General features: G+C 40.5%; 1 protein-coding gene across 8 annotated transcripts in view; it reads left to right on the top strand.

The window, feature by feature from the left end:
• The window catches only part of PEG3 (paternally expressed 3), a 32,496-nt gene extending 21,470 nt beyond the window's left edge, over positions 1-11,026 (top strand). For all 8 annotated transcript variants that reach the window (XM_025988614.2, XM_025988616.2, XM_025988617.2 and 5 more), the window contains 3 exons: positions 2,247-2,349; positions 3,149-3,241; positions 3,401-11,026. In XM_025988614.2, coding sequence (XP_025844399.2) covers positions 2,247-2,349; positions 3,149-3,241; positions 3,401-7,512 — 4,308 coding nt within the window. In that variant the 3' untranslated portion in view covers positions 7,513-11,026. The remainder of the gene's footprint in view (positions 1-2,246; positions 2,350-3,148; positions 3,242-3,400) is intronic.
• Positions 11,027-16,212: the final 5,186 nt, after the last annotated feature.

The following is a 16,212-nucleotide window of genomic DNA, read 5'->3' as shown; positions in this document are numbered from 1 at the left end:
ATGGTGCCTACTTAAAAAAAGAATGCCCTTCTTTGACACAGAGAAGAGTTCGCTCTAGGGCTGTCATCTAAAAGTCTAGAAGCCACTGATTGCTCCTAACTTAGTGTGGTAGGAATAGCAGCAGCAGCAGCAGCAGATGTAAATTATATCTTGAGGATGTGCACAACAGAAAATCCTCATCATCTTTTACCAGTGTTTGTAGATCTCTGAATCACTAATGGTGTGGATTCTGCCATGAAAGGGAAGCTATGCTGCATTGCTCTCTGGGCGGTGCCCATTCAGGTGGTACTTGACTGCATCTTGTACAAATTTAGATGCCATTTTGATTACAGATATAAATTGGCCAACTGCTTTAGAGATGGCCACTTACATAGATTAACTTCATTTTAAATCAGAGCATCATTTTTCTTTCATAGGAACAACGTAGTTCAAAATTTAACATGCATTTATTTTACTCAGGCAAATGGAGAGAAGAATATGAAAAATAGCCACTTCTCTTTGCCATTGCCCTTGGGGGTCTGTCAACACCAGGCGTGGTGACCCTTCTGATTCTCTGTGTCCATGTTCTTGACTTCATCTGTTCCTCTGCTAATCCCCCAAATTAGGAGCCCTGGTTTCCTTCCTCTCACTACAAATGCATTTATGTTCCTACCCATTCTTTCCTTCACAGTATGATAAACCAGTGCTGGGACTTAGGAAGTAGTCTCACAAACTGGAACATAGCGCAGCTTTTGCTATTGAACTTGCTGTTGGACAGAAGGAAATTGACACTCAGCAAAAATGATGCAATTAGCTTTATAGGGTGACAGTTGTACTGAGTTTGCAGTGCCTCTTGGGCTATGTAGCTTGTTCATTGTTAGGAATTTTCAGCCTGGACCTAGAAAGAATTCCATTTTTGAAGCTCTGCTTAGTTTTGGTTGTGGTTTTTGTTTCTTATCATTGGATATTGGCAGTTGCATAAATGAAGCTTTCCTTTTAAATCCCAGTGTATGTGCCTGTCTTTCTCCATAGGAGATCCATCTAATTGTGCGCATACTTTTTCTGATATATTTTACATGGCTGTAATGTCCATGCTGCTTCTCAGCAACTAACTATAATAAATTTAATATCAAAATATCTTTTACATAGTACTATAGTAATTTACATTTTCTTTACATAATTTTTCTTGATTTTTAAACAATGCATCATGTTGCTGAAAATCTTCACCCACAATAGTGCAAGGCAGGTTGGTGCCTAGCTCTCCATTTTACAGATGAAGAACCTGAGGCTCAGAAAGTTTTCTGTTCCCAAGGTTGCATGCTCATAAATGGTACAGTTTTCCTTTGACCCTTGAGTTTCCTCTGGCTTCAAAACGTGGGCTTCCCATGATGCGTGTCCATCCTTAAGTCTGTCTCCAGGCCTTGGTGCAGTACTCCATGGGACCACACCTCCCTGAGGCCAGTGACATCTTTGTGCAGCAGTGAGAAAAAGTCCCATAAGAAAAAAAAATAATAAAAAAAGAAAAAAAAAGTCCCATAAGATCCTACACAGAAGACTCTTCTGAGTAATGCAGAGAATTTTAAAATTATTTTGAGATGTAGTTGTTAAATCAGAAGAGGCAGCTATAAAATGAAGGCATTCCATGCTTAGAGTTCCATCTGGGCTATTGGGAACTTGTCCTCTGGAAGAGCTCACCATGTATCCATGTTGTACGGTGAAGGTGAGCACAGGACACAGTGGGACTGTAGACAGATGCCTAAGTCGCACCTTGTGACCAGATGTCTGCTGAGACATGCTCTCCTTCTGTCCCTGCACATGCTACACATGGTTAATGTTTGGCCTGTTGAAGCTCTCCCATTAATTCCTTTTCTCTGTGTCAGAGTCTTAACCACTTAGGGTCCCACCCAAGCCCCTCTATAAAATCCTAAACTGTCCCTCTGCTGAACCTGTTTAGCACTTATTATCTGTACCCCACTTTATTGATTATTGTTCTCTAATTGTTTCATGAGTCTTTTCTCTCCAACCAAATTATAAGCTGCATGAGGGCAAGGAATATGTGTCATACGTCTTTTGGATCTTCCTCAGAGTATAGCGCCAAGGTAGGTACAAAGTAGGTCCGTAGTAAAACTTGCCTTGGATCACTCAGAACCCCAAACATTGTGAGCACTTTCTACATATCTTTGTATGTGTAGCGCCCATGGTGCCAGAATTCTCTCTCAGATGCTCATAGAAAAACTCCATTGAGAGGTCTGTGTTTGGTATTTTAGGATGCAGTGTCATACCAGGACGTTGTGAACCTGACTGAGGACAGGAAGCCTCAGAACCCGATTCAGGACAACATGGAGAACTATAGGAAGCTGCTCTCTCTTGGTAAGCAGCTGCTTCGGTCACGTACTCCAGACCTAGTCATTGGGGCTTCTCGTCACCTTTATTCTTAAAACTGTGTGATATTAGAGTTGACATTCATATATTTGGACTTTAAGGATAATAAAAGAAGCCTTTGAAATATGTCAAGCAGAGAAGTAGATTGATGAGGTTTATGTTTTGAGAAATCATTCTGGCTTTAGCGGAAGAGTGTATTATACCAGGTGTCTCTTGCCACAAGAGTTGGTACTTTTTCTAGAGAGGTGGCAGTGAAGATTTTTAAATACATGTGTAGAGTGGGATCCTGAGTTCACGTTTGGACTGTCCTCGAAGTCATCTAGCTCTAGTTGTAATGAGCAGTTGGCTGTGCAGGTCTGATGCTGGGAAGAGAGAGCTGTCCAAGGCAGTGGAGCCTTGAGGAGCTCTGGTGTTCAGAGAACAGCTGGAAAAAAAGAGTCAAGGAAGAAGAGAACCATGGAGGCCAGTGAAAAAGAGGGTGTCAGATTTAAAAGGTGGTTACAGGAGGGTGAAGACGAAAAATGATGCACTGGATTTCAGGACATGGGTCATCCCTGTACATATTTCTAGGTGGAAACAATAGATTTAATTACAATTTTGGCTAGAATCAGCTGGGAAGTGAACAATAGGATGTTGAGCTGCACCTAGAAGACATTCAGGAAATTGGGTGTGGGCCACCTCCTGTCAGTGGTTTGTAGGAAGGTAGGCACCATCTTATGGTAATGAATCTTATACCCAGCTTGACTATAGCTGTCTAAGTTGTAGGTCATATTATTCTTGTGAACAGGGGTTCAGCTTGCCGAGGACGATGGCCACTCGCACATGACACAAGGCCATTCATCGAGATCAAAGAGAGGCGCCTACCCGAGCACCAGTCGAGGTAAGCCCTAGGCAGACCACAGCTAGCAGCTACTTTGGTTAGTGAGACGGGAGCTATACATACATATTGGTAAATCTCTTATTGTCATCTCCCAAGTCCCACTCTTACTCTGTGCAGGTGCAGGGACTAGGGCGTATTTACATTGAGGTTTCTTTCCAGGGCTGAAAACCACACCTGAAACCAAAAAGTTGGCCCATCGGCGGGGGATTTGTGAAGATGAATCTTCGCACGGGGTGATAATGGAAAAATTCATCAAGGATGTTTCACGTAACTCCAAATCGGGAAGGGCCAGAGAATCTAATGATCGGTCACAGAGGTTCCCCAGAAGGCCAGAAAATGACTGGAAAGGAGTTTCATTCAACAAGAGAGAGTCAGTGATTCAGGAGAGGGGCTATGAAGGGAATGCCTTTGGGGGAGGCTTTAATATGAATTCGAGTCTCGTTTCCAAAAAGAGAGTTCTTGAAAGGAAAAGGCGCTATCAGTTTGACACAGATGGGAAGGGTTCAGTTCATGAGCAGAAAGGCTATGCACGGAAGAGACCTTTTGAATGTAGTGAAATGAGAAAAGCCATGAGTATGAGCAGCCTTAGTGCACCCTCCTTTACTGAGTCGCACCCATTTGATTTTGGGGCAATGCCCTATGTCTGTGATGAGTGTGGGAGGTCTTTCAGTGTGATTTCAGAATTTGTCGAACATCAGATCATGCATACTAGAGAGAACCTCTATGAGTACGGTGAATCGTTTATTCATAGTGTGGCTGTCAGTGAGGTTCAGAAAAGTCAGGCTGGGGGGAAACGCTTTGAATGTAAGGAGTGTGGGGAAACCTTCAGTAAGAGTACCGCTCTTGCTGAACATCGGAAAATTCATGCTAGAGAGCATCTTGCAGAATGTAACGATGAGGAGTATGAGGAGCCCTTCATGCCTAGCCCAACCTTTAGTGAGCTTCAGAAAATATATGGAAAAGATAAATTCTATGAATGTAAGGTGTGTAAGGAAACCTTCCTTCATAGTTCTGCCCTGATTGACCACCAGAAAACACATGGTAGAGATGACAAAGATAATGAGCGTGGGGAAGGCTTTAAACCCAGCCTTAATGAGCTTCAGAAAATGTATGGTAAAGAGAAAATGTATGAATGTAAGGTGTGCGGGGAGACTTTCCATCACAGCTCATCCCTGAAAGAACATCAGAAGATCCATACTAGAGGAAACATATTTGAAAATAAAGGTAAAGTGTGCGAGGAGACCTTTATTCCTGGTCAGTCCCTTAAAAGGCATCAGAAATCTTACTCAAAAGAGAAGCTCTATGATTTTAAGGATGGTGGGGATGCCTTTCGGCAAAGCTCAGACCTCAGTGAGCATCAGAAAATTCATTCTCGAAAGAACCTATATGAAGGCAGGGGGTACGAGAAGTCTGTCATTCATAGCGTGCCATTCACTGAATCTCAGAAGAGTCATACCATAACAAGACCACCTGAAAATGAGGAGGATGAGAAGGCGTTCACCATTAGCTCTAACCCTGATGACAATCAGAAGATTCCCACTAAAGAAAATGCCTGTGAGAGGAAACCATACGAGAGGTCTGTTATTCATAGCTTAGCCTTTGCTAAAGCTCAGAAAAGTTGTCACAGTGCAGTGGGGCCCAGTAAACCACAAGTAATTGCAGAATCTGCCACTCAGACCTCAGGTGTTATTGAACATCAGAAAGTCCATGCTGGAGATAATTCTGAAGGAAAGAAATATGAGAGATCTGTTATCCATACCTTAGCTGCTTTCAAACCTCCCAAAAATTGCAGTGGAAACGAAGTCGTTCAATGTGATGAGAAGGGAGAATCCTCCACTTACCTCTCAAATCTCTGTGATAAGCAACAGAAAACTCCTGCCAGAGAGACCCCTTATGAAGGGGCTAAGAGTAACAACCACAAGGACTCTGTCATACAAAGTGTATCCCGTATCGAACCTCAGAAAAGTCTTCCCAGTCAGGGGTCCAGTGAATCCTCTATTCCCAGCTCAAATGTCCGAGAACATCAGAAGGCTCGTGCTAAGAAAAAAAACATCGAGCACAGGAACTATGAGACCTCTGTAATTCACTCCCTACGTTTTGGTGAACCTCAAACATTTCGCCCTAGAGAGAAATTCTATGAATGTCCAGAGTGTGGAGAATCCTTTGTTCGTATCTCCGACCTCACTGAGCATCAGAAGATTCACGATAGAAAGAAGCCCTCTGGAAGCAAAAACTATGAACGATCTGTAATTCGCAGCTTAGCCTCTACTGACCCTCAAACAAGTTACGCTGAACAGCAAGCACAGACAAGTTATGCTGAACACTCAAACTCAAGGCAGATGAGGTACCCCGAACAACCAGCACAAACAAGTTACACTAAGCAACCAGCACAGGCCAGTTACACTAAACAGCCAGCACAGGCCAGTTATGCCAAACAACCAGCACAGGCAAGTTACAGTGCACACCCAGTGCATTTGAGTTACTCTGAACACCCAGTGCGGATGAGTTATACTGAACAACCAGCACGGATGAGTTACACACAGCAGCCAGCACAGATGAGTTACACTGAAGAGCAAGCACAGACGAGTTTTGCTGAACAGCAAGTACACAACAAATGTAAGGAGTGTGGGGAATGCTTTGCCACCATTGAAGAGCTTGGTGCACATCAGAAAATCTATGCCCGAGAGGAATTTCATGGTCGGAAGCTCTTTGGAAACTCTGTTATTCAGGGCGTAGGCCTTGATGGGCCTCGGCTGGTAGAGTCTCGGCCTGAAGAGCCTCGGCAGGAAGAGCCAGATGAACAGGAAGAGCCAGATGAACAGGATGAGCCTGAAGACACAATCTATGGATGTAAGGACTGTGGGCTAGGCTTTGCACATCGCGCAGACCTTAAGGATCATCAGAAGGTACATGGCAGAGAGTATCTCATCGATAGTCGTGAGTACACACATTCTGTGATCCATACCCATTCTGTCAGTGAATATCAGAAAGATTATATCGGAGAGCAGCTCTATGAATGCCCTGCATGTGGGGAATCTTTTGTTCATAGCTCATTCCTTTTTGAGCATCAGAAAATCCATGAGCAAGATCAATTTTATGGCCATAGAAGGTATGATGAGCCTTTTGTGCAACCCTTGGTCATTAACCCACGGAGGCCTCGTGCCCCACAGAAGAATCCTCCTGCAGGAACATCTCTTCAATGCCATGTGTGTGGACAAGACTTCATTCATGGCTCTGTCCTTAGTGAACATATGAGAATTCATACTGGAGAGGATTTACCAGAGCAGGGCCAGAGTAGTGAAGATACAGTCAGTCCAGGCCTAGCCCTCACTGAATTTCAGAGAAGCCAAACCGAAGAGAAACACTATGAGTGTAAAACATGTGGAGAATCTTTCCTCAGTCAGGCAGACCTTAGGGAGCACATGAGAATTCATGAGAAGGATGAGCCCTATGATTATGGGGCCTCCTTTGTTCACACCTCATTTCTTACTGAGCCTCCCAAAAGAGATTCACCATTTTATGAATGCAAGGACTGTGGGAAGTCCTTTATTCATAACACAGTTCTCAATAAACATCAGAAGCTTCATCTTGAAGAAGAGGAAGAAGAAGGAGCCCAAGAGGTGGAAGCCAATGTCCTTGTTCCACGAGAAGTTTTACGAATCCAGGGATCAAATGTAGAAGCTGCTGAGCCAGAAGTAGAGGCTGCTGAACCAGAAGTGGAGGCTGCTGAGCCTAATGTGGAGGCTGCTGAGCCCAATGGAGAGGCTGAAGGGCCAGATGGGGAGGCTGCGGAGCCAAATGGAGAGGCCGAACAGCCCAATGGAGAGGCTGAACAGCCCAATGGAGATGCTGATGAACCAGATGGTGCAGGGATCGAAGACCCAGAAGAAAGAGCTGAAGAGCCAGAGGGAAAGGCTGAAGAGCCAGAGGGAGATGCTGATGAGCCAGATGGGGCAGGGATCGAAGACCCAGAAGAAGAAGGTGAAGATCAAGAGATTCAGGTTGAAGAACCATACTATGACTGTAGGGAATGTGGAGAAACCTTCACTTCCAACTCAGCCTATGGTGAGCACCTGAAAACCCATGCCAGGGTGATAATATTTGAGCCTGGAAATGTCTATGGGGAAAGCTCACGCTACACTGAACATGCCAGCACCAGCACTAGTGACAATGATAGGGCAGATGACAAGTACTTCAAATGTGATGTCTGTGGGCAGCTTTTCAGTGATCGCCTGTCCCTTGCTAGACACCAGAATACTCATACTGGCTGAGAACACAAGTATAAAGGTTAGAAAACTTTCATTTAGAACTTGACCCTTACTAAACCAGATACTTCAAACCAATCCATAATAACGTCAGAAGGAAACTTATCTTGGCGTATACACACCTGACTTTTAACATCAGAAAACTCAGACTAGAAAGAGACCAAAGGTGGAAACTCCCTTGGTCCTAGCTCTCTCCCATCAAACATTGGTGTAGGCATATGGGAAAGCTATAGCACCTACTTTTCATCTGAGTAATCATATTGAGGGAAAACCTTAGAAGCTTTCAAGATTACAGAAATTGCCCCAGTCAACTGTAAATGACACTTCTGTAACCTATATATAATGTTCCCTGCAATGTATATAAAATAGCATATCATAGCAAAACAGTAGTCACATATATTTGGATTTATTATGATATACAGTTACAGTTTACTGTGCAGAGTACCTTACCTGGTACTCTGAATTTTTTTTTTTTTTTTTTTTGGAGGAGGAAGAGAGCAACAAATTAGAATATATTTCTAAGTATCTTAGATTCTGAGAAAGACTTATTGTACATTATTTGAACCCCATCAGTATTGTTTTGAGTAATTGTGTTGTTCCTTACCCTTAAGTATTCCTGTAAAAGTGTAAGCATGAAAGGTTAAAGTGTCTTTTATTCTTTGCTGTTTGAAAAGAGAAGTACTTGGAACTTCCTCTTCAACCATTTTGTCTACACCAACCCTTTGGAACCTTATGCTTTGGAACCTAATGCTGTGTAAGCTTTTACAATATGTGGATTGGCCTTTTGTGACCCAAAGTGGTTGGTTGCCACATTGTACCTTGCAGTGATTGTCATGCAAAAATATTACAAGTTTGTTTTTTTAAAACCAACTTGATGTGTGTTTGATAGCAAATTTACAAAAGCTGAAACTTTTCCCTGTAAATGTTATGCTTTTGCCTTTAAAAAGTGGATTGCAACCATCACTAGATCACAGTAGTGCCTACTGATGATTGAGAACCAGAGGGAGAGGCTTTCATGTTGTAAATAAGGATGCAGGCTTACAACTTCCATCACTTCCTTTGTGTGCTTCCTGCCTTAAGAGACAAGTAGCAGTGTGGCTTCATTAGTATTATACTGCCACAAATCATTTTGCACCTTGGGTGCCCAGGAGCTAGTATCCTTAGAGCTTTCTATTGCTTAATTATTGTCTTCACCTGTCTGACCCTCCACCCCGTGTCTAACTTCCATTTTAAGAATTAAAAAAAAAAAAAAAAAACTTTCTTTACAGTCAACTTAAGCTTAACATGGACTCAGGTTCCCCAGCAGCCTTAATTTGTTTCCTTACCATCCGTTCCTCCCTCTTTCAACCCTTCTAAGTATTTCCGAGCTACCCATTAGTGTCACGTTTGTGTGATAACCTCAGTTTTCCACTTAATCACAAATCGACCTCATAGCTTGAGGTTTCCTGTGTCCTGTTCTGTGGACCACTTGTGTTCCTTTTGCTTCCCCTCCCCTTGCATAATGACTATTAAATTTTTTGGCTTTGAGTTGGCTGGAAAAAAAAATTTAATTTAAGTGGATCTATAGATTAAGTGAGCAAAAGATAACAGCAGATAATTTGAGCAAGCAAAATTATTAATTCCCACATTGCTGGAGGAATGTGTCTAAATCTCACTCTCCTAGATCCACAATGGTTGGGGCTTGGGAAGTGTATGTCAGAGCTGCAGGGAATGCCAAAGTCGAGGGAGGTTGTGTTGAAAGCATGAAGCAGAGATGGGAAAGCCAAAGGGGGTCCTAATTCATCACCAGATCTAGGAGGGTAAGGAAGCAGACAGAAGGAAGCATGGAAAGCAGGGCTTTAGAAGGCCAGGTTAGTGAGAATGAACTGAGCAGGATCCCCTGGGCAGTTAAGAAGGGGCCTTTTCAGTGTAGGTAAGAGCCAGCTGCATACAAAGACCTGAGGTCGGAATAGACATCCAAGGAGCATTGAGGCCCCACATCACAGGAGGACCCTTTAGGTGGGAACCAGCATTGATATTATTGGGGTGAATTTGGGTTTATCACTGTTGGCAGTATTAACTTGCTTAATGTCAGGGTGTCCATTCCAACCTTATGTTAGTGAAAAATTAGGAACAACATAAATGCCAAACAGCAGAATGATTACATGAAGGTATCCATGGGCTGTTATGCAGCTGTTTAAAAATGATAATCATGAAGAGTTATGTAGCAACGTGGAAATATATTTACAGAATATTGAGTGGAAAAAGCAGGACACAGAATTATATTTATACTACAATTATAACTGATTAAAAATGTATGCTTATAGTCAAAAGCTGTTGTGTTGTTGTAGGCTTATAGTTGAGCATTATTTTCTTAAATTCTTTGAATGTTCTTTATGGTAGTGTTACTAAAAGGTTTATAATCACGTTTCCATTGTGAACATAATTTGAACTCATTATCAGACACTTGGAAAATACAGAAAAGTGGAGGAAAAAAATCCATATTCCAACCATCCAAAGACAAATACACTCTTCAACATCTTGTTTATTCTTAGTTCTGTGCACAGGTTTATAATTATAACTGTGTCAAAATGTGTATTCAAAATAGCTATTACGTTATCTTTGTGGAATTATGGTTAAATACTTTCATCTTAATGTTTTCAAATGTTCCTTATAATAGTGTTCTGATAATAAAGTTTATTATGTTTGTTTCCATTACAAGCATAATACATACCCAGAGGAAAAATTGGAAAATGCAGTAAATTAGAAAAGAAAAAAGTCACCCATATACCCAACACCCAACAACTACTGTTAACATCTTGATCTATTTCCTCCATCTTGTTTTAGTGCACAAGCTTGTGATTATACTGGTATTAAATATGTATGCATAAAGTCTAAAAAATATGGAAAATAATTAAAATAGTGTTGTCATTGTGGGATTATGGTTAAATATATTGTCTCAAATTCCTTGAATGACCTTTGGTGTTTTGGTATTAAATCTTATGTATGTATTTCTCCATCACAAATGTAATACATACTCATAGCAAACTGGAAAATTCAGTAAACTAGAAGAAAAGAAGAAATTCATCCATATTCCCAACACCCAGCAACAGTTGCTGTTAACATCTTGATTTGTGCACCAGTCTATGATAATTAGGATGTTAATGAGAAGTATACATAGAGTTTAAAGATGGGAAGAAATATGGAAAACAGTTAAATAGTTGGGTGGTTGTTGTGGGATTATGGTTAAATATTTTGTGTTGGTTTCCTCAAATGGTCTTTATCATAGTGTTTTGGTAATCTACCTTTATTACATATATTTCCATTATAAACACTGTATGTATTCATTATAGAAACTTTGAAGTTGCAGAAATGTAGAAGAGAAACTCACCCATATTTTCACCATCCAAAGACTGTGGTTAACATCTTGATATATTTTCTTCATCTTGTTTCTGTGCACAGGTTTTTGGTTTGTTAATATGGTTGTGGTTGTTCTATCTATCTGTAATAGTGTCAACAATAAAAATAAAGTTAAAAATAAGGTATGTGTCAGTTTCTTCTTTTGTCCATTCTAAGTGTTTGGGGTTGGTAAATAGGGTTTTTTGTTATAAATCCAAAAGTTTAGTGCCCCCTTAGGCCTTTTAAGTTTGGCTTACAAGTCTTACTCCATTTTTCAAAAACTCCTCCTTAGATATTTTAATATTACATAGTTCCACATTTTTAAAAAATTGTTTTAAAGATTTTATTTATTCATGAGAGACACAGAGAGACAGAGGGAGAAGCAGGCTCCTTGCAGGGAGACTGACGTGGGACTCTATCCCGAATCCCGGGATCACACCCCAAGCCAAAGGCAGATGCTCAACCACTGAGCCACCCAGGCGTACCACCACATTTTTAACTGCACTCTATTCCAGTAGTGTTTTTAAACTTGATATAAACACAAATATATTTCAGTTACTTAAGTCAGCATTTTTAATTTTTAATCTCAAATATGAGATTCTCTCAAGCAAAAAACTATAAACAAAAGTGACCCCTTAGATAAAAATGTTAATACTGTGGTTTAGAAAATTTATTTATTATTTATTTATTTATTTATTTATTTATTTATTTATTTATTTATTTATATTTATTTATTTAAAAGATTTTATTTATTTATGAGAGTGTATATGCAGAGAGAGGCAGAGACACAGGCAGAGAGAGAAGCTCCATGCAGGAAGCCCGATGCGGGACTCGATCCCGGGACTCCAGGATCACACCCTGGGCCAAAGGCAGGTGCTAAACCGCTGAGCCACCCAGGGATCCAAGAATACCTCTTTAAAAAAAAAAAATTGTGGGACACCTGGTGCCTCACCTACCCCAGTACCTTGTGGATCCTGGCTGAACTGCCCACTTTGAGGTTTCCTAAGAACTCCTGTATCTTTAACCTTTCTCACATGAGCTGGCTTTGTTATTGTATGGTTTTTGCTGTTTTTACCAACCAAAAAAAAAAAAATCCTTTTCTCTTTCTGAAGACTACTCAGTTGTGTGGGTATGCCATAATGTCCTGCCCCTACCTCAACCAAAGGCTGAGCCTGGTTCTGTTGGGCTCCCTGAGCAGGACACACAAGAAGTCATTCCAGTGATAGCATTTACTGTTATTAGTTCCTGTATAGATAGAGCTGTTCTGGTAACTGTCCTTGAGAACGGTTTAGTTTCTTCTTTGATTCTCTGGGTGACCCAGTATCTTAGTCTATGCCTTATTTGCTTTACTATCCAGTGTTAGTTGCAACCCAAAAGGGCCCTGATAGGGAAATTGATACCAGAGAATGTGTTGAAGATAATAAATCTGAGGGAAATGTGGGATACTTAGAATTCAATGTTGAGTCATGGGATGGGAAGCTAGAAGACCAAGGCATGTGGCAGTGAAATAACTGATTAGTGCCTGTGGTTAGCCTTCTGGAGTGCATCATCTTCTTCCTGGGGTGAAGGGCTTATAGCTGTCATCATAGACAAATTCAGAAACTATGAGGAGTGTCCAGATCAGAGATATAGAAGGGTTTCTACAAACACCTTGATCCTGCAAGTCAGACTTACTCAGCTGAATTAGTAGCCTTGCTCTATTTGTAACATGAAAAGTTCGGGTGGCCCTAGGGAAATAGGATCCTGGCAGTTGGAATGATGGTGTGTAGGAGATTTGGAAAGATTGAGACATTCAAAGCTCCAACCCCTTTGAAACACTCCCCATTTTTTTAAAACATTTATTTATTTATTTATCCAGAGAGAGCCAGAGAGAGGCAGAGACACAGGCAGAGGGAGAAGCAGGCTCCATGCAGGAAGCCCGACGTGGGACTCAATTCCGGACCTCCAGGATCACACCCCGGGCTGCAGGCGGCGCTAAACTGCTGCGCCACTGGGGCTGCCCACCCCATTTTTTAAAAAAAAGATTTTATTTATTTATTCACGAGAGACACAGAGAGGCAGAGGGAGAAGAAGACTCCCAGCAGGGAGCCCGATGTGGAACTCAATCCTAGGACCCAGGATCACAACCTGAGCCAAGGGCAGATGCTCAACCCCTGAGCCACCCAGGTGTCCCAAAACACTCCCCATTTTATCACTTCTCTCCCACACAAGATAAGTTGAGGGGGTGCCTGTGGGAGGGGCAGCATTTGAAATGTTCTGTGATGTCCATGGTGGTGGGAGGAAACAGTATTGAAAAGGGGGCCGCTTCTCATAGGAGACATGGCTGCTGTAATGAGATCCTAGGGGGAGTGGACATAGAAATTTGGGTTTCTTGATGCCCCTCCCCCAATTATTTATATAACAAGCTAACATGTAGGTTTGAAAAAGGTGGACAAGAACTACTCTACTGGAGTCATAACCTCCTTTAGTCAGTTTATAGACATTTAAGGGAGAGTCCAGGGACCTTTGAGGAAGGACTTTGCTATGACATTTCTGCCTTCCACCTAGCCTTCTGCAAAGGGACTTGCAGCCTTTTACATAGATAATCCATTTTTTGACAAACAAACCTCCCAAGGACTAGTGGGTGTTGCACCTAAAGAAACTAATTATTGGGGATCAGAACATTGTGACTTGAAGAGAAGCTAAAAATATAACAGGCTGTCTGTGGGCAAGCCAGCTACTGAGAACTGGGCTCTGCACATCTTAAGCATTTGTTTTCAAGATCTTATTTATTTGAGAGAGCATGAGCATGGGGGAGGGGCAGAGGGAGATGGAGAGGCAGATTCCCTGTTGAGCATGGTAACCTGATGTGGGGCTGGATCCCAGGACCCTGGGATCATGACCTGAGTAGAAGGCAAACACTTAACTGATTGAGCCATCCAGGTGCCCTGGGCTCTGCACATCTTATTTACATCTTCCAAATTCTTCACTTGGTTTAAATCACTCCTCCCCTGGGAAGACATGAATGAGAAAGAAGCCAGGACTGATTCTATATCCACCCCACACCAGCCAGACCTCTGGGGGCAGGTGGATCACACTGAGCACCTTTCATCTTGAGAGGGCAATGTTTTATCCTCAATGGAACAGAAATTTGTTCTTGATTTACGCTTTTCTTTCCCTGCCCACCCCCCCACCTCTTCTCAACATTTGTGGGCTTGCACACACCACTTTTGTGCTATATGTAGCAGTTGTCAATCACAATAATACTGCGTAACAATCAACCATGAAACCTGAATAACAGTATTTGTTTCTCACACATCTAACTAAGATCAGCTCAGAATTGGGTGGGAGGCTCTGCTTATCTTAGTTGGGCTTGTTCTCTTGCTTGGTAATTGGCTGGTTGTCAGCCAGTGTAAGCTAGTTATAGCTGGGGATGTGAGGCTCTTAGCTACATGTCTCTTAACTTCCTGAGACTAGTGGACTACCTCCTTGTGGTGGTAGCAGAAGTATAATTCAAAATAATCATCTTTAAGAAGGTCAGTGAGTTAGGGGTGCTGGCTGGCTCAGTTGGAGGATCCAGGGTCATAATCTCTGGGTCTTGAGTTTGAGCCCCAAATTGGGGGTAGAGATTACATTTAAAAAAAATATATATATATATTATACATATTTATATATTTATATATAAATATATATTTATATATAAATATATAAATATATAAATAATATTTATATAAATTTATATAATTTATATTATTTATATATTTATATATAATATAATTAAATAATAAATATATAAATATATAAATAATATTTATATAAATTTATATAATTTATATAAGTTATATATTTATATATAATATAATTAAATAATAAATATATATTTATATATTTATAAAATATATAAAATATATTTATCATATTTATATATATATATTTAATTTGTTTTTTAAAAAGCTCACTGAGAATAGAACATGGATAGACCATGAAATCAGGAAAATGATACATGAACAAACAGAATATCAACAAAGACGTAGGAATAAAAAAATACAAAGATAACCCAAACACTGGATCTGAGGAATACAATGACAGAAAAATATATGAGTTCAAAAGCAAACTTGATCAAATAGAAGAAAAAAAAATGAGTGAACTTGAAGACAAAGTCTTTCAAAATGATCCTGTCGGAGGAACAAAAAGAATGAAAAAAAGTGAAGAAAGTCTAAAGGACTTAATAGGACTTCATAAAATGAACAAATCTACACATTATGGGAGTCCAGGGAAGGGGAGAGAGTGAAGCAGAAAGCCATTTTAAGGAAATAATGGCTGAAATTTCCCCAATTCTGGGGAAGCAAATAAACATCCAGATTCATAAACCTTAAATAATTTTAAATAGGTTGAATTTTAAAAGGCTCACATCAAGACACAAAATAATCAAGTTCTCCAAAGCCAAAGAAAAAGAGGCTTGTAACAAACTAGATAGCCTCAATAAGACAGTCAGCAGATTTCTCTGCAGAAGCCTTAGAGGCCAGAAATAAATGGGATAACAGAATCATAGTGCTGAAAGGTCAAAACTGCCAATCAAGAATACTATACCTGGACAAGCTGTTCTTCAGAAATGAAGGAAGATAAGACTTTCCCAGATAAGTCTTTCATCACCACTAGAACTGCCTTACAAGAAATGCCAAAGAGAATTCTTCAAGCTGAAATGAAGAAAAATACTAATTAGCAGTATGAAAACACATGAAATAAAACTCACTGGTAAAGGGAAGTATATAGTTAAATCAGAATACTCTATACTGTTATGGTGGTGGATAAATCACTTTCAATTCTTGTATAAAAATTAAAAGACAGGGATGCCTGGGTGGCTCAGTGGTTGAGAGCATCTGCTTTTGGCTCAGGCATGATCCCGGATTCCCAGGATGGAGTCCTGCATCAGGCTCCTTGTATGGAGCCTGCTTTTCCTCCCTTTGTCTGTGTCTCTGCCTCTCTTTCTGCATCTCTTATGAGTGAATGGATAAATTAATTAATTAATTTAATTAAAAGACAAAAGTATTTAAAAATTATAATGACACTAATTTAGGTAGTCCATATAAAAAGATGTAAATGTTGACATCAATCACAATATGCATGGGGGGAGAGTAAAAGTATAGAGTTTCCTGTGCAATCAAAGTCAAGTTGTTCTCAGCTTAAAGTAGACTGTTAAAACTTGTTTTATATGATGTTTTATGTAAGCATCATGATAAACACAGATTTAAAAAAATAGGTACACAAAGTATAAAGAATAAAGGAATCAAAGCATACCACTACATAGAATTATCAAATGACAGGAGAAGACAGCAAGAGAAAGAAAGG

This window comes from Vulpes vulpes, chromosome 1, assembly GCF_048418805.1.
Source record: "Vulpes vulpes isolate BD-2025 chromosome 1, VulVul3, whole genome shotgun sequence".
NCBI classification, from domain to species: Eukaryota; Metazoa; Chordata; class Mammalia; order Carnivora; family Canidae; genus Vulpes; species Vulpes vulpes.
This window is presented reverse-complemented; position numbering and strand designations above follow the sequence as displayed.